The sequence below is a fragment of the Styela clava genome, chromosome 7, assembly GCF_964204865.1.
Source record: "Styela clava chromosome 7, kaStyClav1.hap1.2, whole genome shotgun sequence".
Classification (NCBI taxonomy): domain Eukaryota; kingdom Metazoa; phylum Chordata; class Ascidiacea; order Stolidobranchia; family Styelidae; genus Styela; species Styela clava.
The window spans coordinates 16,847,619-16,872,178 of NC_135256.1; the positions used below are offsets into that span (position 1 = coordinate 16,847,619).

Sequence of the window (24,560 nt, forward strand, 5' to 3'; positions counted from 1 at the left end):
ATGTCCTTTTGTGCCGAAAATAGTGGTAAGAATGCGGTTCTCCGCATGCTACCTTGATTATAATGGCATTCCTTCGTGGCAAGCAAGTATCATATTGGGCATTCCGCTACCCAATGTAAAATTAGATAGTTTTCTAAGAATGACTTGTTAAAGATGCGACGGATATTTTTGACAAAGAAAACCCAGGTTGTCCTGATCAAACTGCCCTGTTATTGGATCTAGTAACAAGGAATAAGAGAAATTAAAATCGAAATCGATTTGTTGCAAGTATATTTTTCGCTTCTAAACTATGAATATATATTTTTTCATTGGATTTTATAGAACTATAACTATATCATTATTTCGCCAACACCACCACTGAGCCTTTCGTTCGGACAGAAGTGCACCACAGCCATAGTTTATCATCATCCTAATTTTAGGTTGAACAAAACAAGGGCCAATGATAACTTTTTATGTGGAGATTTGTTGACAATCAACGAATCAATCACTACTGTTGATAGGTAATTATAGTTGGAAGCCGCTTTTAGTAGGGACAACGCGGGTGTACGCTGATAGAGAATACGGTGCTTTGTTTTGAACTGGTGCCACGAAATATCGTCGTTACCCTGACTTCCGTTTTTGTATTCGCATGCGTTTTATACCACAGTGGTTTCGAGTTGTTTCTCGGTCGTCATGCTTGGCGATACTACCCCAAAATAACAAATTTTGTTGTCTTTCAGAACAAGGCCTAAGGTATAGGATGTTCACTAATCTAAATACGTTTGCTTCATTTTGAAAGAGGCTTTCATCTTTGTAAAATGACTGCTAAATCTGTTTTCCGACTGTCTACACAACAAACTCCAAAGTATAAAGGTCAGTATTCAAAATAAAGCATTGTCAATATCAGATTTCTGTAGTACGGTGCTTTCTTATGAACATAGATTTGCTTTCTAATTAAATTTATGAATTGAAATGATTCACTATTAGGCACATGTAGGGTTTTAAGCGTTGACTATACTTGGAAATATTCAACGCTTTAATAAATGCCGCAGACTGAGTATGATGTTTTACATTAACTGGCATCGTAACTTGTGTGTTTTAGATCAACTTCTCAACGCTTCCTTTCCGCAACAGAGATCCATTATGACCCATGAAGACAGTATATTTATGAATTTGGACGCTCCAGTTGTTCGGAACTCACCTCATTTCCTTTGGCAGTCTCTTACTCCTGAACTTAGGGCCGAGGCACTTCGAAGAGCCCATCTAATTCATCTGCTAAGACAAGTCAACCCTAACTTGCAACTTTGTCGCAAAAGCACGGGCCATATTCAAATCAGCACGGCGGAAAAAGGTAAGGTAGCGCAACGCAAATGTAATTCAGACAACACCCCAAAAAATGCGGACACGTAAAATCTCTTTGTGCGTGTTAAATTTCTGACCACATTCCAGGAATCAATGCTCGCAGATGGTTTGGTATTTTCTTATACAAATTGGCTTATTACGTCCAGCTGTGCTGGATGATATAATTGTCCTCGTGGGTAGGTGGTCTCCAGAGTGACCAGATCTCAACATCTTCACTTCAATACCTCCCTTTTGAAAATTTGATTCTACCACACTGGATATTCAAATGTAATCATAAATTTATACTGCTATAAAATTATGATGTACCGTATTTCCCGGCGAATAAGTTTAAGACGAGGCCCGTTTTCAAGCCTGAAAAAATGGGATTTTGCATATAACCTGCCAATAAGTCGGGGTAGTAAAATCGCATCAACATCGGAATCTCAAATTACCTAATGCATAATGAGACGACACCAAAAAAAAAATGAAAATTATCATACTCGCCTAATAAGACGGCCCCCTTCAAAATCAGGCCAAAAATTTGGATCTAGAAAAGCAACTTATTCGCCGGGAAATACGGTATATACTGACCTTGACGTGATATATTTGTTCATCGCAGACTCTTCTTTTTATTATCGAGAACAGTTATTTCTTCATCTATAAATCTTGACTTGCCAATCTTGCCAATAAGTCGGGGTAGTAAAATCGCATCAACATCGGAATCTCAAATTACCTAATGCATAATGAGACGACACCAAAAAAAAAATGGAAATTATCATACTCGCCTAATAAGACGGCCCCCTTCAAAATCAGGCCAAAAATTTGGATCTAGAAAAGCAACTTATTCGCCGGGAAATACGGTATATACTGACCTTGACGTGATATATTTGTTCATCGCAGACTCTTCTTTTTATTATCGAGAACAGTTATTTTTTCATCTATAAATCTTGACTTTTAGCGAGTGATATATCACATATGATCTATACAACAACGTAATAGACTATTTACGGAATATTTTTCTATGAAAGCTTTTAAATTTTGCGAAATATAGTTTGATTTTAAGACGTTTTCTAACAGGTATTATGAAAAATATCAGCATTGAATCAGAGAAGCCCCCATTAGCATTTGACTAACTTCACGATTCATTCTCACTTGGGAATAAATTTGAAATTAAGTACGTGTGTTTTGAGATTTTAAAATGTGATTTGTTTTCAAACAAACATAGCAACGTCCTTCGACAACCAATATCCTGGTTTCTGTAACGTTGCTAATACTGTTTTTTTTTATATCAGGAATTCAAGTACCTGATATACGATATGACTTGGCTGGAAATAGAAGATTTTCAACAAGACAGCCAGATTTGAAGAGAAGCGGTAGGATTATATTTTTTTCCATGCCAGAGTTCATGCTTGCTATGGAGGATTACAATTTAGTCACTAGTGGCACTGTCATTGAGAATTAACATCCGATTAAGATAAAGCGTTAGATAAGTCGATGCATCATCTTACATTAATCAAAAATCAGCTTAATCACGGTTTTAAATGAAAATACAACAGCCAGTAGAAAGTGACACTTAAATATTTGTAATTTAACAGTTACAAATAATTACAAACTAATTGCTTATGCCGTACTTTTCAAGCGTCGTTCACGGCGCCCGGAGTTCGGATTCAACCAAGATTGCAGCAGCCGCCACATCCACCCCCGCCACCACATCTTTCGGGCCATCCTCCACCACCGCTACAAACACATCCAACACAACATCAAGGTCGTCAACCAACTAACACAAGGACTTCTTTAATTCCGATACTTACAAAACATATGCCACTGAAGGTAAAATATTTCACTGTATTCCTCAAACGATGAATCAACACGATGACTTATCGATTAAAAATATTTCACTATAATTTGTAAAAATAAAATGCAGAGTTTCCAAATTAATATAATAAGAAAATATTTTATTTTAAAAATCCAACATAGGCCAGATATGCCAAATATGAAATTGCAAATATATTCTGAAATTCAAATAATTGCTTATTTTCGTTTCATACAGTCCAACATCGATCTGAATACTTCACGCTCAAATCAAAATCGACCAGTTTACCAACCCAAAGATACCACAATTGAAGGTAACAATCCATCTGACTTTTATGTTTTGTCTCTATACAAAATACTGCATATGAAAGTAAATGTGTCACTGTATTCAAACGTAACTCATTTCAAGCTTGTGGGCGGCTTAGTCATTCAACGAGTTCGTGGAAAAAGATTAGATATTTATGAGATCGTATGCGGACATAATCAAGTGCAAAGATATATCACTAGAATGAATGTGAAAAAAGTCTTATTTTTTGATTTATTGATTCATTTCTTTATCATATCTATAGCTTAATTTATACAATTTTTGCATATATTGATGAATTCGAGTGATCTCTCAATACAGTTACCCTGAAAACAATTTCAAAAGCCAGTAGAGACGAACTCCAATCAAAAGAAAATCAAACACAGGAAAATTTGGATTCAGACAAAAAATCTGAAGATAATAAGGAGGATTTGGAAAAACCGCTTACTACGCATGTACGTAAGCAGGAGTAAATCTAATTGAGACTATAAAATGTTGCCATGAATACTCCTGTAGTAACATTCTATTAGTAACTATTCGTTATGTTCAGGATGAAGAAAGCAGTGTCGTCGTTGTCGACGCGGATAATGATAACAAATCTTTGGATAAAACGGAAAGACAGGTCAGCTAATTAGAGTATGAATTTTGTTTGAATGGAGGCGTGGGTTCGAATCCCACTTCTGACACCATGTTATAGTTCTCCTTGTTGATGGCAACTATAATTATTATTATTGAGGCACCTTACTTCCCAACCATCCACACCAACAATCAGCTCATATATTCAAGTATTCACATTTACTTCTTAACACAGCACAGCGTCAAATTTACGTGTTACCCCTAGAACAGCGAAACGAAGACGCATTGTGAACAAGGTATTCATGCGCCACAACATACATAAAGAAAATAGGGCACGCATGAAAAGTCATTAGAGCATAACAATAATACAATATTATACCTATTGTATGACAGTATTGTGATCTTTCAATTAACATGCTTCTGGGATACTTCTCTTTCATTCTTGACGTATTTTCGACATCTTTTCAGGCGTAAGGACTCATGCTTATCGTAAAAAAAATTCTCCCTCAAATTTTAAAATGTCTTTCACCAGGTAGTTCTCAAGTCCAAAGATGCGTCGAGTGGGGACGAAGACTCGGTGGTGGTAGTATTAAATCAACCAAGGTCCGAACAGGGACTGGAAAGAAAATACGGACAATTCTTCTGTCGTCGATGTTTACGTGGATGGTCGAGTCGGAGTGTATGGTGTGTGCGCCACACGTGCAAGGTAATGTGTATGTTTGTGTTCAGTGAAGTTATAAAATAATGAGTGTGTGACAAGGAGGCGATTGTGTGAGCGTCACGGTGTATGTGTATGCTTATGTGAAGTTGTAGAATTCTAAAACGCATGTTTATGAGAGGGGTAGATTCAGATTTTGTTGTACAATCATCATGCATTTTATCATATTGCATTCAAAATTTATATAAAATGTTCAGGTTTACATCAAGCAAACGTGCAACATTTGCAATAAACTCGTGAATCCTTACCTGGTTTGTCGCGTTCCTCCGGCCAACACAACAACGAGAAAGGATCGGAAATGAACATTTTGGTGATTCACTTAACCGAGAGTGGCGCCTGCGAAGTGGTGGGCAATTACATAAGAAAAACTCGAAAATTAAAGACTTTATTTTCTGCTCTTGAATGAGAATGGTTGGCAAATGCTAGCTATCTTTGATTCTGATAAAGAATTTTCACTTGTTTCCTGAACATTGTTTCTGAAGTAAATTCCTTGGATGAATGGTGTCAGTTTTGTTACTGTTTTTTGGATTCAAAAGTAAACACGTGTACAAAAATCAGCGTTTAAGTTGTTTCATATTCTGTTATGAAGAATTTTGGAGGTATTCTTATATGATAGAAATGAGGAATAGAAAACTCCTCAACCGTCTGATTTTACATAGTTTGTGCGTCGGTGTATTTGTGGGACTCGTGTAGCGTAGCAGAAGTGTGAAGCACTGTTTGCGAAACTAATTCCTGTCTGGGGTGGTGAATTGTCGGATGACCGAAAGGTATCTAATTAATCTTTCGTCTGCATCTGAAGGCCATCGTGTAAAATGGCAAACGAGAACATGACTCGGTACGTGCGCGTAACAAACATTTGAGCAGTATTATGCTTTGCCTTCGAATCGTTTGATGTCATCGTTATTTAATCCACTATGTTGACGACTTACTTAACAATTAGATCGTGAGAACACCTTCCTATGGGGAGCATTCGGTCAAATCCACAACAAAACTCACCTCGACCGGTTTAGCTATTTTGTCATCCTAATTACCAATTCGAGCATGGAAATATCAGCTATTCTCTGCAATTCAATTGTAACTATGGCTGTGTAATAATTTCGAAGTAACAAGTTCAGTGACTTCACCTTCCAAAGTAAGTCAGAGATATTAGAAAATCACAGCGTAATGCATCTGAGTAGAAAAACGGATTGAATTTAGATTGGTGGACTTGAATTAACAGCAATTACTTGGAAAAGTTGGTTAAATTTCCTCATCTTCATGTTGCGGAGTCGTGTCGTCTGAAGTTAACGAATGCGCGAGAGTCGTACTTCAAGAATAACAGCTGTGGCTTGCCGTAACTCGAATGTAAGAGCGATATAGCGTCACAGTAGCCAATACGTAACACGCAAATTGCAGCTGTCATATCTTTCTGATACGCACTGTTCGCGGGTAAGCTGCGAGCAGATTCATTGCGCCTTGACGATTCGCAGTTCTATTTTCAGTAGCAATTACATTGCGGCACAAGCACATATAATGGGTGTGGAGTTAGCGGAGCAGTTTATTTGACTAAGATATTGACTTTTATTAGTTTTTATGCATGATATACTTTGGAATAAAATTGCGAGATTTTGCTGAATGCGTCTCAATTATCTGTGAATCTCTCAAACATTTCTGGTGATTTAGCGATTCACATATGACTGTATAATCTTGTAATAAAATCGTTTATGTTTGAATATTCCAGAGTATATTGTATAACAGTGTTGTAGGAAAGTAAAGATATCAGTAAAATATAGCATCATTTGTGTAATTGATTATGTCTGCTTATTCTCAGTTGCTCCTTGCCATAAATCGCTATTTCTTATATGCACGAGGAAACTTTTTCGCATTTAGTTTAGCGTATCTCTTAATTGTTTTCATATATTGCGACGGACTGATAATTATTCGCTTTCTTTAAACTGGAATTTCATGCGTCATGGATATTCTTTTCGTCGTAGTTTTCTTTAATTCAACAAATATAACTCTCATTATCTATCTTGACCAAATTTTGGAATTATTTTGAATATTGATGGTCGAAACATTTTATTATGACTCGAATCTAAATTACTTATCATTATTTTTATTATCATTATAACAAAAGATCTGACAGCCATATTATTTCAATTATAATTTCTTCGTTAATTCTAAGTTATTGGATACGCCTAGAAATTGATAAAGTGGAATACCTTTGCTGTTTGGTAGTTCGTTGAGGACCTAACCTTCAACATGAGGTAAGATTAGTATATACAACATTTGCAGTGTGAAATTGTAATATAACTTTATTCGGTTCGGTTTAATACGTCGGGTCTTTGACCTTGTCTACTGGTTTTTAGGTACGAATGGTAGTATATTGACAACTGAAGTATGGCGTTCTATTATGTTTTATATTAGATATTCGCATTAGCTGGACCCAAGACAATAACAAAAATATATATAACCAAGCCTAATTTATAGTGTCGTTCTCGGTGGCCTGATTTTCAGAAAATATGAATAAATTTTGTTGGACTTAAAGCTTAGGCAATGAAAAGGTTGTTCTTGTGCTAATAAAGTCGGACTAAAAGACGAATATGTTTTTTTTTTCTGACATTATGCTAATACATTTTTTTTTTCAGTGCTTCGGCGCCCAAGTTCTACAAGGAGCTGAAGGATATCACTGTTTCAGAAGGCGAGTGTACAGTGCTCGAATGCCGTTTGAAAGCTAACCCACCTGCTCAAGTGACATGGATGAGGGAAGGAGATCTAATTGAGGATTCTCCAGATTTCAGAATTCTTCACAGAGGTGAGACCAATTAAATCAACATTAATTTTTCTATATATCGCTTGCGGTTAGCAAATTTCGGCTGTTTGTATTGTTAGTGTATTGTAGGTATTTTGCAATGCGAAATGTTGTTAAGTAAGTTTATATTTCATCAAGCATAATATTCTCTATACATACACCAATTTAGTACGAAGAGTACGGTTTTTCCAGTTATTCGATACATTGCGATATGACGTCGGAGAATACTTCTTCTTTTTATTTGTGTCCCTTTCAATCTGAGCGACTCATCAAAAAAAAAAATAATAATAATTGTCAGATTTAACAATCTAGAAGTCAAGTTTTTGAAACAGTTCAATTGTAATTCAATTTTAATTTATATAAGTATACTGCAAAACTTTTCGTGCTTCCTTGAAAGATTCATTTTCCGGTTGTTGATCATTTATCTCAAAGCTGTTTACATTAGTCACAATTCTCTTCGATTTCATATTAAAAGATTTGCCAAACATGGACGAAACTGAACAGTGTATTTTAATTTTGCTGTCCTCTAGCCGTTTCTCCTTCCCGGTTAAGCCGAAATTCCCTTGGGTTTGGAGGAATTTAGATTACTGCACGATATTGACACTAGAGGCCAGTAAAGTGTTACCGAACACTTACCGAACGCTGTTTGAAGTACTCCCATTTATTGAACTTTTAAGAATCGAAATCAAAATAATATTTGATTAACGTTTGTTAAAAATTTTGTTATCCGATTGCGCTCACCAGGTGATGTAAATGTGATTTGTTCGTATATAACCCCATTTGTTCGAATGGATCGTTTTTATATCGCAATACATCTAAAAATCTGACAATAAAATAGGTTTTGTGATCAATATCTTCAACTTTGTCGGGGACCAAAGTAAATGGCGACCCCACGACTTTACACTTCCCGTATTTATTGTACGAGCATTTCAAAGATAAAAATATAACGGAGTAGTTTGGTAAGTAAATTCCTAGCATCCAAGTGCTACAAAATACATTTTATGATAGATTTGGTTGCAAATTTTTTGAAGAAAGGCACTGTATTTATTTTGTTTTAGATTCCTAATATCTTTTCATTCTATGCGTCTGGTTTTATTATGTATGAAAAAATTGATTAAGCCGTGCCAATTGATAATTTGGTATCGTTCTGTATTGTATCCTAGTTCCATGCAACTTTCTGTGTCAGAGATTTACTCGCGTATATTTGGCAATTCTACTCCAGTTGTATACAAACTAACACCACTTGACGACGATGGACGACACTGTTCTGTCAACCGTTAAAACAAACGACAATTTTAATTTACAATTGTGATGTCTTTTATTTCACGCTCCATTTACATCAAGTATCTCCTACTTTATTTTTCTCGGGCCAAACTTAATGTATAGTATCGCGATTCTTTTTAAACCTTTCTCGAAGATTCCACTTTAGTGTGGCCGCGTATTAACAAGGCAAACAAAAATGATCAATCAAATTATTTTGTCATATGTCTAGCTATTGATGATGTATTGGTATCCATTCACTTCAAACTTTTCGTTATGGGGTACACGAGAACGATATCTATACAACATTTATGTCGCAGCCCAACAGTTTTATCTTATAAATCGCTTCTATTTCATCATATTCATCAGAAATTTTCCTGCATTGGAAAGTGCCGCAGTGGTTCCATATTTCTTCCACCCAAAAATATTTTCATATACAGAAATATATTTTTAGCAACGAATTGATAAGTTATAATAGGTTTTCTTCTGAAAAGATCTGCCGTTTATTTGTACAGTTACCACTCAGTCGTTTAGTATAAATTTTAATGTTTTTGGAAATATATCAATATTCTCAAATGAAGTTTTTCTTTATAAAAAATAATTTTAAGTTGATGTGGAGTTTCATACAGAGTAGCGCTATCCTTGTTCAGTTTCGGTTCAATGATCAGCCAATGACATCATCGGGGAATGTCGTACCCATTGTCCGACGTCTATGCACCACATTCAACAGACCGTTTACTTGTGGGAATCATCAACTTGAGCCGTTCTTTCATTACTCTCGTAACGTTACTCATTGTTTTTACAGGCGAAATATCCACGCTGGTAATTGGCTCTGCCTATCCAGAAGACAGTGGTGAATTTGAGTGTGTGGCGACTAATTCTGCGGGATCATCCAGTACTGCATGCAAATTGCAAGTAACAGGTCTGTAAAGTAAAGTAATTTTTATGTTTCCACTACTCTGGAACAATTTAGTTTCGGATAAAATCGCAATAATGGGACCGAAAATAGCAGCATTGGTGCTTACCTAGTGGGGTGACATTATTCCGAAATCTAATAGAGAGAGGAATCGAAAGACGGCCGAACTGAAGGGTATTCAAGTTTACTAACCTTTGATTTGCGATTGGGTGTTTTATTCATTACGCTAAATTTGTGTTTAACATATTTTTGTGTCAAATAACGTATACAGTGGGAGTAAATTGTGTCTATGTGTTTGCAAATTTTTACAACAACGGGAAATTAGACTTGCTTGCGCAAACGTATTGAAAAAATCAATGTAAAACTGCGTAATATTTTATCAATCGTACAGGACAGGAAATTACTCGTCTATTTTAAAAACTGATTGAAACAATGACACGTATTTCAAAATATGTAAAATAATACAACTTTCCAAGTATACGTTATGCGACTATTCCAAAGTTGCCCAGCGGCATCAGTGTCTCAATACAATATCAATGAGCTTTAGGATTATTTTTGTCAAGATCTTAACGTAAAGTTAACTATTGTTGCTTTTGAAGTTTTGTTAAGCGAATGTCGAGGTTTATGAATTCGTTATTTTGTCGGCATATGCTTGGGAGAAATGGCAAGTTCTAGAATAGTCTTGGTGACCTTGACCGCTATCTTGCCAGAGGCAATACTTTCTTCGTAAATCGAGACGACTCATATCTGTTTTGACGCTGGGTTTATTTCGATTTTCGTAAATAATATGTGAATTCTAGTGACTGAGAATGCTGCTGACGTCAGAAAAGTAAACGTCAAAGGCGGTGTCTTATTTGTTATATACTATTGTGTCATAAACAAAGGTCAATAACAACAAGTTAAGTAAGTTGATATCTATAAAAGCATTTTGCATCAAATTGGAAAATTGCAATTTTATGGTAAAGCTATTAATATAGTATATAGTTTAATATCGTCTTTCTCTCTGGAAATTTAATTTTTCTTCATATCGAAATAGTCTTATGATATCAAAGATTTATGCTATAATCCAATTTTGCGAAATTATTCGAACTCCCTAAACGCTTTAATCTAAAACGGATGTATGTGCAATTTAGATTTTATTTATCTTACACTTAAAAAAATTATTGTTCACGGTTCTTGGGTTACGACATTCATAACCTTATATATGAAAATCTTCTTGAACTTGCAGTATCTATTCACTATTAATTCCAACAAAAACAAAGCTTATTGTATCCAATTAACTTAACTCAAAGATATCCCGAACGAAATTGTGATGCATGAAATCTTCTGAAAAGCATTTTTGTTTGGCCGCATTAAGTATACTCGTCGTGTCCTTTTTTGGCAATCTATCTCTCCTAGTTTGCTCGAAACAAGCCGACGTAATACGATACCGAAACGAGAGCGTCAAAACACTAGAACTGCGACCGAACGAAGTGAAGCTTTAGCTTGCAGGTTTATTAGAAGTTAGGACAAAACTAGAAGTACCTTTGGAAATATTTTCGTTGCCTGTTGTCGTATCATCTTGTATTGCAGATCATTTTATTGTTATAATATTTTCCAGTGGAAATATCAGTTTATAAAGGTATTTTTATTATTGTTTGTTTTGGTACGTAGATAGAGCAATATTTTGTAAATAAACATAGGGAAGGTTCAATTAAAGTGACTTTCTGTGGTGTCCTTGTTTTGATTTATCGTTAATGTAGAAAATGTATAATTTCACAATTTTTCCAAACATTCTATAGGTATCCTCATTTGTGATGTTCAATAATCGATCACCTATTAAAGGACGCGCCTGAAGTTTAGTTGGTAGAAATATATAAATTTGCGTTTTCATTACTCGTTCTAGTTAGTGGTAGCCCAAAAGTGTAAGAGATTGCTTAATTTTAAGAAAAATATCATTTGAATTCGATAGCCAATAATAAAATGATTATTCCATCCTATATTTTAGATTTTTCATTAATTATCGACTACGTTGTATTCAGATACCCATCTCAATCTAACAATTATAGACATATTTAGATATAGACGCGCCTGAAGTTTAGTTGGTAGAAATATATAAATTTGCGTTTTCATTACTCGTTCTAGTTAGTGGTAACCCAAAAGTGTAAGAGATTGCTTAATTTTAGGAAAAATATCATTTGAATTGGATAGCCAATAATAAAATGATTATTCCATCCTATATTTTAGATTTTTCATTAATTATCGACTACGTTGTATTCAGATACCCATCTCAATCTAACAATTATAGACATATTTAGATATAGACGCGCCTGAAGTTTAGTTGGTAGAAATATATAAATTTGCGTTTTCATTACTCGTTCTAGTTAGTGGTAACCCAAAAGTGTAAGAGATTGCTTAATTTTAGGAAAAATATCATTTGAATTGGATAGCCAATAATAAAATTCTTATTCCATCTTATATTTTAGATTTTTCATTAATTATCGACTGGGTTGTATTCTGATACCCATCTCAATCTAACCATTTCAGTCAGATATAGGTTGTCGTTGAGCAATCACGTACTGTGAAATGCGCAACTTATGTTTCCGTTTAATTTTCATAGCCACATTCGTATACTTTGCGTTGAAATTATGGTGAATGTGATGATTTTTCTAAATTTCTTGGGGGTACTGTAAAATACTGTTGTAAATATTAAATATTGTCACGTTTTTATGTTCAACTATTATCCTAGTCATTGGTTAACTTAGATAGACCTTTACAGCAGTGGCAACACATTCTCAATCTCATTTGTAATTGAGTTCCAGCCATTTTAAGACAGCTAATTGGTTTTCTCTGTAGTGTAACCTACATTTTGCGTCTAATATAAAGTCCATTAACACAAATGAAACAATAAAGCCATTAGCACCTGCCTTTGACTTAATTAGACCAATTTTCACGCCCCGTTAGCTGTTGTCGAGTTCAAGTTGACTGAGTTTGAACGTTTGTCGTTTAGAAACACATTATCTAATGCTTCTATATGTATATCTTCTGGTTTACCTATGAATACGAAATTTGGTAACCTATTACCATCAAAGTTGGTTATGCATAAACAAGTCCCAAATGCGTAATGATCGTACTCGGTATGTATTATGATATAAAGCACACACACACACACCGAGATAGTCTAATTCTATAAGATTCTCATTCTTGTCGTAATGCGTGAAAATGTTAGAATTAAACGTGTTTTCTGGTTAAACAGGAGTATATGAAATACACACGATATTCCTATTTGATATTTTGAACAAAATGATGTTTCATTTCATAAATTATTCAATATTGCATTTGTTACGTTTTTCAATTCCAATATGTATTTCAATATTAGAAATAATTTTGTTAGGCCTCCCCGGAAAAGTATGTAATCCTAGTAAACTGGCTATCAATTGGCAGTTGAAGTTACTTATAACGTTATAACGCTCGCATTTCTCTAGGGACTTGATTAAATTGTCGGGAATATTTGCCATTTTTCTGCAATAGAATGGAGGAACAATACCTTCTGTCGGTTAACGGCTCTAAATCTATAGATCACGTTAAGACTATAATATATATATAATATTACCGTCAAGTTTTAATCAAAACATATGAGTAGCCTGTTCATAGTACAAAATAGTGAAATTTCATTTCTTCGGTAACTTAATGCTTAATTCCCATATTTATCCCGTTATGGATATATAACATGCGCAGAGATTTCAATTTTATATATATATAAAATTATATATATATATATTACTCAGTTTTGATTACCATTCAAAATGTAACTGTGTTTTAATGATTTTTCTAATTTGTGTATGTTTATTACAGGAGGTGGTTACTATTCTGTGTCAACCAAGGCTCCATCGGCATCGAAAGTCGTCACTGAAAGACAACTGCGAGCTCCGGCAGCTGCTGCGCAATCGTAAGTGCAAATGATTGCTTTAACCCTTTACAATCATTCCACGGGTTGATGTGGTTTATAAATATAGAAATGCGACAACTTGTTCAGGAAGTTAGTTGGAACTTGCAAATGACGAATCTATTGAAGGCTTGGTATATTTATATGCAGTTTGAATGTACGCTGTCTATGATTAGGGCTTCAATATACATTCCGCCGGTACTTCTGTGGTAAGGGTTTGTTAAATAATTGAATCGGCCCGACGTGAAGGTTGAAACTCAGTATACATAACGCAGTGCATTCACACAACATTTCATTTACATTATGCCTCAGGAATCTAACTATAATCATGCCAGCGCGGATGACGCGTTATTTATTGTTGCCGTTTAGAAATTAGCTAGATTCTATAACATTAAAAATTGTCCCATCCCAAATTGTTATTACAAAATGGATTTTGAACTAATTTACGGAATGTATAGATTCTCTATTTAGGGTGCTGTCGCCGTTGGTCGTGTACATGTCACGAGTGTATATTTTTGCCTATGTTATTCTTCTGAAAATCGCAACGCAATATACCAATCTGTACTTGGGTGTAGCGATAATATTTTGCTTTTTTATCCCAATCTGATAACCGTGATATCAGTCGCAATTATATGAAATATTTTCAACGCAGCGGAAAAATGTTCTCAGTCTTTTTACCACAAGAATCTTATCGGTCTCAAATATTTTAGCTACGGTATGTTAATTGCGCATGGCAGAGCGACTGGGAAAATGACATTGGCGGTCTTTTCACTCGTGATTGTATTCATATCATTGTATAAATGGATTATTATTTATTAGGATATCATCAGTGAAGCATTAGGTAATTTAGATAAATCAAATCTATTTTTGGTGTTCAATCCAGGCATGGACAAAGTCGAATAATTACTTTTCCGAATACATTCAATGATATTTTTTATATATGATAAATATTTTTAATTCGGTCACTCTCAACAATGAAATTTGTAAATTAATGTAAATTTATCGTTTTTAATATGGAATATAAATTGATTTGTACAATGCAAGAATTTAGTCTGTTGCTTGGCTTGCCATCAGAAATCAGTTTCTTAACATAAAAATTCTCGAATCAAAATATAATATATCATTCCAAAATTAAGACTTGCTATACTGAATATAACCAATTTTGAACGAACGCGAATACTCGATTCGTTTTGGACATCTTTGATTGAATCTTACTGCAAAATCTAGTGTAGAACGACGAAAATTAAAACAGCAATCACTGACGACTTAATTACTGATTATGCTGCTTTCTTTCATTTATTTTGATTAAAATAAAATTAATTGTCAGTTTCATTTGAGATCATTGTGTTAATCCTACACGAATTAAGATTAAGTGCACTCTTAAATTGGACTTTCAAAACTTACCTAATTTTAGTGTATATCGAAAGTTCGTAATAGAATAATTTAAGCCTATCAAAAAGGTCAATACAGACAGAACTGCGTTTCTTCAAGGATATTTTTTATTAAAATTGTTATTGGACAAGCAAAATATATCAAAGTCTAAAGCGCTATATAATTCAACCACATATTCAATTATTTTCGTAGCATCGTAGAGACAATTGTAAAACATATTTTTCGCTAACAAAACAGTGAAACCACACACCTGCGGTAAGGACTGTTATGGCATATTTTAGTTCGAAATTTCGAATGCTATTTAATTTTTTTAATCCGTGGCATGATGAATCCTACGATGTCCATCATATGAATGCAGTCGATACATGAATCCAATCAAAAAATAGATTACAATTGATTCTTTACGATGTTCTACTTCTCGTTGTTTTGCAGATTAAAAAATTGCATGTCCCAGTCGTTAATTTCATCTACATCATTCCATCTTTTCGGTTCAATTTCAGTAAATGCATGCTTAACTAACATTTCTTCATCCTCATCAATTCTTTGTATAGTGAAAGTGAAAGCGTTGAATACGAGATACCTGATCATCCCCCCATACGCGTTTGTGTAACGCCGGTTCCCCCAGAAGAGAACTCGGAGCCTGCAGAAGAAGAAGACATACCCGTAGAACAACCGGTCACTGTAGAAGAGACTCCTTCCACCTCACAATCATCAACCATGATTCAATCACCACCATTATCACCGTATGCATGTTTTAATTCTTATTATTTGAAATGAAACAAATCAACCCAGCACCGACCGATTAATGCAGTAATGCAGTCAATCAATTGTTTATACTCACAAATACATGATTTGAAAAAAACCGTTTCCTCAGTTTTGCGCCATATAGAAGTAAACTTCACAAATCAAATGACAATTCGAAATCCACACGCCAAACGGCACTCAAGCAATAATATATGTCTTGCCAAGAGCAAGTTTTTAAAGAAAATTTATGTTTTTCGGCCGCAAACCTTTTGAATAGTTCAAATATTTTCAGTATCATTTGCATACAGGCGAAACCTTATGCTATATATAGATATATTATGGATTATCAAAATTCTATTTCCAGTAACAGTCTTGGTTTGAATTTTTCGGCTTCAATTGGAACTTATCTTGTTTATCACCCTGCAAATGCTAGCCTATTTGAAGTGGGAATATAGAGTTCCAGATGCATGGAGTCCATAAAATTTTTCATACCAGTTAAGGGCTATTTTCCCATTTATATCCATTTTGCGTTCATACAATCATGCAGTTAAATTTTAGTCATACTGTTTTGCTACTAACAACAGAAATTATTACTGTGATTACCTAATAAATCACGATATGTAGCTGATTTACAGTGTAATACCATAAGTACTCTTCACATGAACCACAACCACAATTGTTAGTTATTGGCAATTGAATTTAACTATTGTAATGGAGATTGATGAGTTGGGTGAACAGGCTATACGTTGTACAGCGAACAAATTCCTGGGATACTTGGATCCTTTTCTTTATATATGCAGGCTATTTTAGATGTATACGATTTCTAATGCTTGTTTATGTTATTTTAATAGGATTTCATAACAGCGATTTTACTTTTTATAGGCAAGATGCGCTGATGGATTCCAATCATAATTTCAAGCAGGAGAAGGACACGCTCGTTCAGGATTTGTCTCAGAAACTTTCGAGTACCGACATTTCGCGAAAAGGCGACGATCAGGTAGGCGATCGTAATGACCTTTTTTTTCGTTTTTATTCTAAATAAGTAGTTTAACACAAACACTTGTTGGATTCCGACCTCTTGAAGCAACTCTGGAAACAGATTAGTAAAGAGATACTAGCATCTCGAATAATGATGACGGGATCTAATGCATTGTTGAATACTCCGGATATTATGAGCCTTTATATCGTTTTTGTGGTTGATTCAATACAGTACTTCCTTTCTGTGTGTGAGAGGCCATAATGGCATAACTCAAGTGCCTAATTTAAAAAATAATACGGACAACAAATTTCATCACAAGCCGTTTCATAGATAATGTGTAAACTGACTAATAGTTGTTACCTGCAGCCGTGTGTGTGATTTATTATACATTCGAGCTTTCTTATTTACATTTTTCTTTAAAATAAGGACAACTCACCACGTGATTATATCTTTTCGCCACGTCTTGGAACAGGAGACGAAGCCCCACAGGTTTAATGAAGTTGTTTTTGAACATGGTTTTGATCATGCATATACATCATTTATCATCTCGTAATGCAACCCGTTAGTTATTAGGTAAATTAAATTCACGATCCGTGTCCACCATATATACCTTCATAAAAGATTCAGATTAAAGCGATCGAGTATGATATCATTCCGATTACCATTATGATTAAATAATTTACTTTTGTTGGCACACTTGTCACTGTCCCGTTATTGCTCACCACCAATTTCTTCGATTCTATTTATTTAGGCTAGAATAAGTTGAGGTATTTGCGGCCTCTTTTCTATTTACCATAATATGTTGTCACACTTCCAATATAGTCTGAACTAATGATAAAGAATCCAAGAACACATATAAGAACAGCGGCGATAAGCGATAATAGAATGCGACCTCTTGTCATAATGTTATTGCTTATCTTCTATAACTGAACATTTTCCAATTAATTATCTCATTTAACCCAAACTTCATTTAACTTGGCTTGTCTCGTGTGCTCACTTTTTCAACCCAGCACACTCTGTACGTTCGCCAGACAGGGTCACATTCACCATAAATCTATTCACGTGGTTCATATCATTTTGAGAGGTACATTTTATTTCTTATCGTACTATTATTAATAAAACTTCAAAAAGATCAGAATAAAACAAAGTGCACAAATTGAATACATTTTGCACTACCCTTTCGCGTTTTTTGTTCAAATGCTTTTTCGTGGCCCATGAAAGTGGTTGGGACCTAAAATATATTCTTTCCCTAAAATTGTAATTGAATTTAGTATATTGACGGGTTTGAATTTGTTATATCCCTGAGCAAACGGCATATCCTATGTCGATATGTTTATATCTTATTTTAAATTGGACCGAATTATTGTCAAGCTGGCTTTGATACGTTGAGAGTATTAACTTTAGCCCCGGATTCCACGTTTGAAATAATTCGATATCGATTCTTGTTTCCAACTCCGTTATAAATTTGACCACGAAAACGCTGCATTATTAGTTTGTATTTTGAATTTATTAGTTACTTGAATACCTCTAGAGATTTGTTAAAAATTTACTCTCATCCTTGAATTTGAAAAATCAGAAATTTTGGAAGCCCGAACCCGGCTTCGACACCAGCAAAAAAATAAATAAAACTCCAACTCTACCGCTGCATTTCCAGTAGCTGTGTACGCCTCCGTCACGCGTTGTTTTCGGGGAAAAGACGTCCAACACCAAATACTTTGGCCTTATCTACAAGCAATCATCTAATATAGTGGATCTCACGCAAGTTTTAAAGAGCGTTTAATGTCTTGCTAATTCAAAGTTCGCTGCCAAGATCGAAGACATTTTAAATCTTAATATATGTCTCAGTTACATTTTCAATTCTAATTTGTTTCCTACCCATTTAATTTCAGGAATATCGTGTTTCCAATTTTGAACAAAGATTGATCAACGAAATCGAATATAGACTTGAAAGAACTCCACCTGTCAATGAAGATCCACAAGATGCTGTGTTTGAATCAGTACCACCACACGAACAGGTATGTACATCAAAATTCTTTTTCGGCATATTCAATTCTCTAATTAATTTAAAAGATGGCCTAAAACTAGGTTAATAGTTATGAATAGCTATCTCACTTTTCAATAAACCTGTACACTACTATTACTATTTAGAAAATATTGAAAAATTGCATTTTCATGCTGAGTTAATGTTGGCGGTATCACAAAATACCCTCAACGCCACTGACCATTTTTTGTGTATATATCCATACAATATTTTCATACACTCTATATTCATATGTGCATAAAAGACTATTGCCGAGCTGTTTAATTGCGTCGTGCTATGCGTGATTTTAATTTTAAAGGGTTCAATTGAAAAGAATAATAATAACATTTTAAAATCTTGAAGAATATAGTTATGTGATTTTACAGGTTTCTAGGGTGTCGAATCAAAAATTTCCTCATGAGGATTTCGACCTTAATCTGCCTCTGTACTGAGTTTTGATGTATTTTTTACTAAAATATAGTTTCATTTTATTATATTCATAATTTATAACAATTACTTTTTAACAGAGAGCTCCCGCTTATAAAAATATTATTGGAAGTTATAAAATACTGGTTGGCGCTCCCATGAAATTTATGTGCAAAGTTGCAGGAAACCCAATGCCTAAGGTATGTTTGCATCTTCTTTTATAGACCTGTAGTTACATATGCGATACGTTTATGTGTAAAGCACTAAAATTTTCTGTTGTTCAATTTTAGGTTTACTGGTTCAAAGACGGAAAACAAATATCTAAACGATCCCAGCATTATCTGCAATCTAAAGATGAAGATGGCGTTTTCTCTCTTTACATCCCACGTACTTGTGTCGAAGATGATGGGAACTATACCGCCCTTGCGCTTAACCCCAGGGTATGTATATTAGATAGGGAAGCACGTGAACAACCCACTGATAATTCTAGGTTTCATTCGATTCTGTCGTTTAGCATCCCTAATATTGTTGTTTGTTGTTGTTAAAACAGTCCAAATATTATGCCATCAGATTTTATTTCTATTTTGCAATGTAGGATTTAAGATAAGCATTTAAGATCCAGTTTACCACAATTCAAATTATTGCTTAATTTCATATACAGGGTCGAGTCAGCTGCACAGGCAGACTTGCCATTCTTTCAAGCAGGACTCCAAGCGCATCTCAGCCTCTGCCTGAACGATCCCCAATGAGGTTACCTCTTTTTTAACATCATAACTTATTGAGTGCTTTTTCTTTGTATACTTTTTTATATTTTGGAATGCCATAACAACAGAGTTAAACGATGCATATCAGAATGTATAATAATCCCCGTCCGTTTTTATGATATGAACCTGAATTCGTGGTTTAGTTGACAATCTTCATTTTTTCAAAATAATTATTGGAAAGGACAATGTATTTAACCTGCTATATGTTACGCTATGCTCATCAAAAATTTCGCTCCGAACAGGACGTTGACAAACAAACAACCATTTGAACTCTTTGCAATTAGTCTGTTGATATTTCAGGATTCAAGAAAAAGGAACATTAGCTGACGACGAAGAGAGCCCAGTAGAAAAATATTTCAAGCCTGTATTTGTTCAAAAATCAGGAAATATTGAGGTCGATGAAGGAAAATTAGCAAGATTGGATATAAAGGTGAAATTTCCTATTTTATATTCACTTAGTTTAGTCACCTGATGTACATTTACTCAAGCAGTTTACCAGGAATCACCACTTATCCACCTTGAGTCGTTTTACTTGGGGCTTATAATATTCGGTCTTGACTCATGAAGCTTTATTTTTCTCATCCATTCTTGAGTATTGATTTTGTGTTACGGTACTTTCATTATTACATCACTTCAGTCCGTTTCCCCCTTTTTTTAAAGAGAGTCACAAATTGTCGTGCAATAAACTGTCAGCTTGTGTGAGTGTACCCCTATTGGATGAATCAAGTACAAAATACTTTTAACTTAAAACACAAACCTTGTTTTTTTCAGGTGACTGGGCTCCCCCAACCAGATTTGACTTGGTTGATAAATGGTAATCCAGTAATACAAGACCCACATCATAAGATCTTAGTGCGAGAAAATAATGTTCACAGTCTCCTCATCCAACCGGTATCTACAATGGACGAAGGACAATATTCAGTAGTTGCTACTAACAAGGCCGGTAGAGCTACTGTTCACATTCAGCTGCGAGTAAAGCGTAAGTATACAGTTCTGCTATGACTAGTGACAAGGCGAATTCCTGCGTCTATATATTTTATCCTTTATATATTTTATCCGTTTTGTATATATATATATACTAATTCTGCACTTGTTACCATATCTGGAATATTGTACTTGCCATATTTTATCGTTGAATTTGAATGGATGCTCTTTTATTTGTCACTTGAGCATTCAAAAAGATTTAACATCAAAGTTTCTGAATGATATCGAAATATCAGGAGTTATGAAGAACGGACTGTTCCGCCATCAGATCTACAGCACCTAGACTTCACAAATATTGCCCATAGCACAGAATTGAGAGAGGTAATCGTTTTTCTAATGACTGATTAAAATCTTACAGAACAAGAACAGATGACGGTACCCATATTTGTACAAAGATTAACACCACAAGTAGCCGCAGAAGGTGGATCTGTACGTCTCGAAGCAAGAGTGATTGGGAAGCCATTGCCCACTATATGCTGGAAACGTGGATCGCAACAAGTAATGAATACCCCAAGAACTCAGTAAGTAGGACCACGTATTGCATTTCCCTGGTGACGACTAACTGAAGAAATGAATTTTTATTATATCGTTCTTGTTTATCTTTTTAACTTAGATTTGTATTAGTCAATATTCCAAATTACTTTTCATATATTCCTAGTTTGAATCTTTCGGGCTTTTAGGCATGATTAAATAGCAGGAATCTATATTAGTCAATGAACCACGCAGCGATTTATATGCATTTTACTTGTAATACATCATGTTCTCATCCATATATATATATATTTTTATTAGAATTTGCTTAAATCAAGATCACTCAATGTCAGTGTTCTGCAAACTTTTTTTATCACGACAAACTTGGCACGGCCAAATTCTTTCTCGACCCCCAGAAACTAAAATAAAAATAAAGTAAAATTTCATAATATTTATAGCAAATATTAAAAAACAAATAATAAAATTAACGATACCTTTAATAAGACCGATTTGCTTGCATATTCTCGCACAGAAGATCGAATCTTTTGGGATTTAAATTTACATATTTATCCCGGGGGAGATGAAAGCCGATAAGACGGCTAAATCGTGTGGCGAATCACGGCCTTGCATTCGGTTACCAGACCATGTCGGGTATGACATGAGTTTGCCAGTTTTTCGTTTCAGATGCATGGACTTGATGGCTCTATATCAGTGATGGTGGGCCTCAGTACTGGTTCTAAATATTTCAAATTTGATCGTTAGGCTGTTTTAACATAAGTTGGTGTCGCAAATTCTTTTATGCGACTCTCGCACTGAGACCTTTCGCGACACACCGGGGGTCCGGATCTCCAGTTTGAAGATCCCTGCTTTATCTCACTCAGAAATAAAGTAGGCTGATCACTAAGCAAAGTTACATGCGATCACTGAGATGCCAAGATCTACTGAAACAATATATATGTATACATATGGTGACGCGGTACGTGTCAAAATCTATGAGGTGGTGAATTTTACATAACACAAATTACTAAATGTAATGCTATTCTTTTAATTTTAGAATTTATCAAGATGACAGTGGTTACGTTTGTCTTCAAATTTCTGAGGCAACGAGACAAGATTCGGAATGGTATACATGCAGTGCTACCAACAAAGCTGGGATTGTTAGCTGCAACTGTAAACTAGATGTTTATTGTAAGTTTTCTTACATTCCTAATTATTTATAACCTAGCAACCAAAACATTCAGAATCATGTTCTTAATCAGATTAGTTACAGCTCTGGACCTTTTCAAGTCTATTAGACAAGTAGTGGTTATCACAGTGGTATCGCAAAGAAAATATCTTTGGTTCTTGCAGCCCTATTAATAACAGGGATTGATTCATGTCCACCACGCGTGTACCCTCAAAGTTGAAGATAGAAGGAATTATGCGGAAGATTTCGCTTTTTTTCAAGTCTCATTTATAAGTGGCCGGACATTCATATTGTTAAACACCTTGCGAATGGAACCAATGCAAGTAATACTGCACACCATTGCAATAACAACAAACCAGATAATACCATTTATGCTTTTGTGAAATATACCTACAAAGCCGTTGGGAAACCCTGTAAGACTCTTTGACTTGATATCAGTTTCCACCACTTACATATACCGGTATATGTTATTAAAGAAATTTTGATTTAAATATTATATTGCATACTACTATCGTTGTTTTTAGCACCAACAATGGAGGCACCACATCAACGTCGTCGCATCAGGACTCCACACAGATACGCTAATCTTGCCAAGACAGCAGGAATTGATATGAGGGAAGCGATCAGCCCTGACGTACATGCCCTTTCCCCCGCCCATCATTTGCCAGAATCTGATGACCTTTAGATGTAATATTTTGGATATTATGACGTCATCAGACTATTATCGTTTGCTGAAAATCGTCGTCGAAATGGATCATGTATTGATGTGAACAACATGACACCTAAGACCCCAACTCTGTTTTATTTTTTGGTTATCTGTTCTTGCCTCGCTTGATTGAAAATTAACAGTTACGTTTGTGATGCCCCGCGAAATCAACAGTTTGCAAAGCAGGATGGCGACCACGAATTACAACAGAAATTCTCTTGTCTTTGGGCGGTGTTAAATAATCTGGCATCTCATATCACGGTTTTCAAAATGCACTAAGCTTGCTTGCAGTATTAATTTCTTTATTATGAACATATTAAAAATACGAATCGTATATATTATTGACCATTATACCATTGTTTTTACCTTGTTCTATTTGCCCTACACTGATTTTTCATCAACGAATGCTTATTTTGTTTGATATCAGACAGTCACCAATGTTAGTATTTTATTTTCACGAACTACTCTTTCGAACAATTTTTGCTATAAATTTCTTTACTGTCGAATACTAAAAAATGCGTACTTATGTTTGCTCCGCCACGGTGTATTTGAAATGTGGTAAAGCAAAATATAATTATTCAATGTCTAGTCGAGTTTAGGTTAAATGCTTGTATTTTGAATGAAGCCTCTGCTATCGGCTATTTCTCCGTTTGTTAATCGGTATTTGAAATAGAAACGATAATTCAACCTCGATGATTTGTAAATAAATTGATGATGATCTCTATTTTTGTTATCTCGTATCAAGAGGGGGCGGGATTAGCGGCTTTGTGTATGTTATACATCGATCGTAAAAAATAAGACTATGAATCGATTTTTGATATTGCCACTCGAAAGTCTTGTTTAGGTAACTCATTGATGTAACTACGCTATAGAAAGCGTGTAAATGTGCGTTGCTAACGTATGTTGAATGCGAGGAAACCTTCACTACTGTAGCGAATATATTTAGTAAGTAGGTCCAGGTATATTCATTCGAAATTTAAAAAAGTACGACAACGGAGCTCGTCAACCAAAAATAATTTAGAGACATATTCAACCAAACGAACCGACTTAATGGATTACATTGTCCGAAACTATTGGTCGCTTATAAAAGAGCTGGATACGTCACTCCAATCACCAGCACCATAGTTATATTCAGTTTAGGGAATTCAAGGGGTTAGAACGGCTTCTTTTAGAAAAACGTGTTGCTCAGTTCGATTGATATGAATAACACAGGGGTGAAAATTGATTTGTAGTATTGAAAGTACCAGCGACTCAGGTGTCGTGACT

The 24,560-nt window shown here is 34.9% G+C and overlaps 2 protein-coding genes across 6 annotated transcripts; both read left to right on the top strand.

The window, feature by feature from the left end:
- The first annotated feature begins 693 nt into the window (after positions 1 to 693).
- LOC120327713 (uncharacterized) lies at positions 694 to 5,288 on the top strand. The gene is made up of 9 exons (XM_039394059.2): positions 694 to 852; positions 1,082 to 1,330; positions 2,613 to 2,693; positions 2,960 to 3,150; positions 3,371 to 3,446; positions 3,758 to 3,891; positions 3,987 to 4,058; positions 4,545 to 4,718; positions 4,928 to 5,288. The coding sequence occupies exons 1-9, from the start codon at positions 798 to 800 to the stop codon at positions 5,030 to 5,032; spliced, it is 1,137 nt and encodes a 378-aa protein (XP_039249993.2). The 5' UTR covers positions 694 to 797; the 3' UTR covers positions 5,033 to 5,288.
- A 1,533-nt stretch (positions 5,289 to 6,821) lies between these two features.
- Positions 6,822 to 24,018, top strand: LOC120327712 (palladin-like). 5 transcript variants are annotated; one of them, XM_039394054.2, is made up of 16 exons: positions 6,822 to 6,976; positions 7,358 to 7,524; positions 9,587 to 9,703; positions 13,532 to 13,625; positions 15,566 to 15,757; positions 16,641 to 16,755; positions 17,164 to 17,226; positions 18,627 to 18,752; positions 19,285 to 19,383; positions 19,474 to 19,623; positions 19,845 to 19,933; positions 20,248 to 20,377; positions 20,719 to 20,926; positions 21,290 to 21,452; positions 22,457 to 22,590; positions 23,113 to 24,018. In XM_039394054.2, exons 1-16 carry the CDS (start codon positions 6,972 to 6,974, stop codon positions 23,271 to 23,273), a joined length of 2,013 nt encoding a protein of 670 aa, XP_039249988.2. In that variant the 5' UTR covers positions 6,822 to 6,971; the 3' UTR covers positions 23,274 to 24,018. The 5 variants fall into 5 exon arrangements, with proteins under 5 accessions (XP_039249988.2, XP_039249989.2, XP_039249990.1 ...); XM_039394055.2 differs by lacking the exon at positions 17,164 to 17,226; XM_039394056.2 differs by lacking the exon at positions 15,566 to 15,757.
- The last annotated feature ends 542 nt before the right edge of the window (positions 24,019 to 24,560 follow it).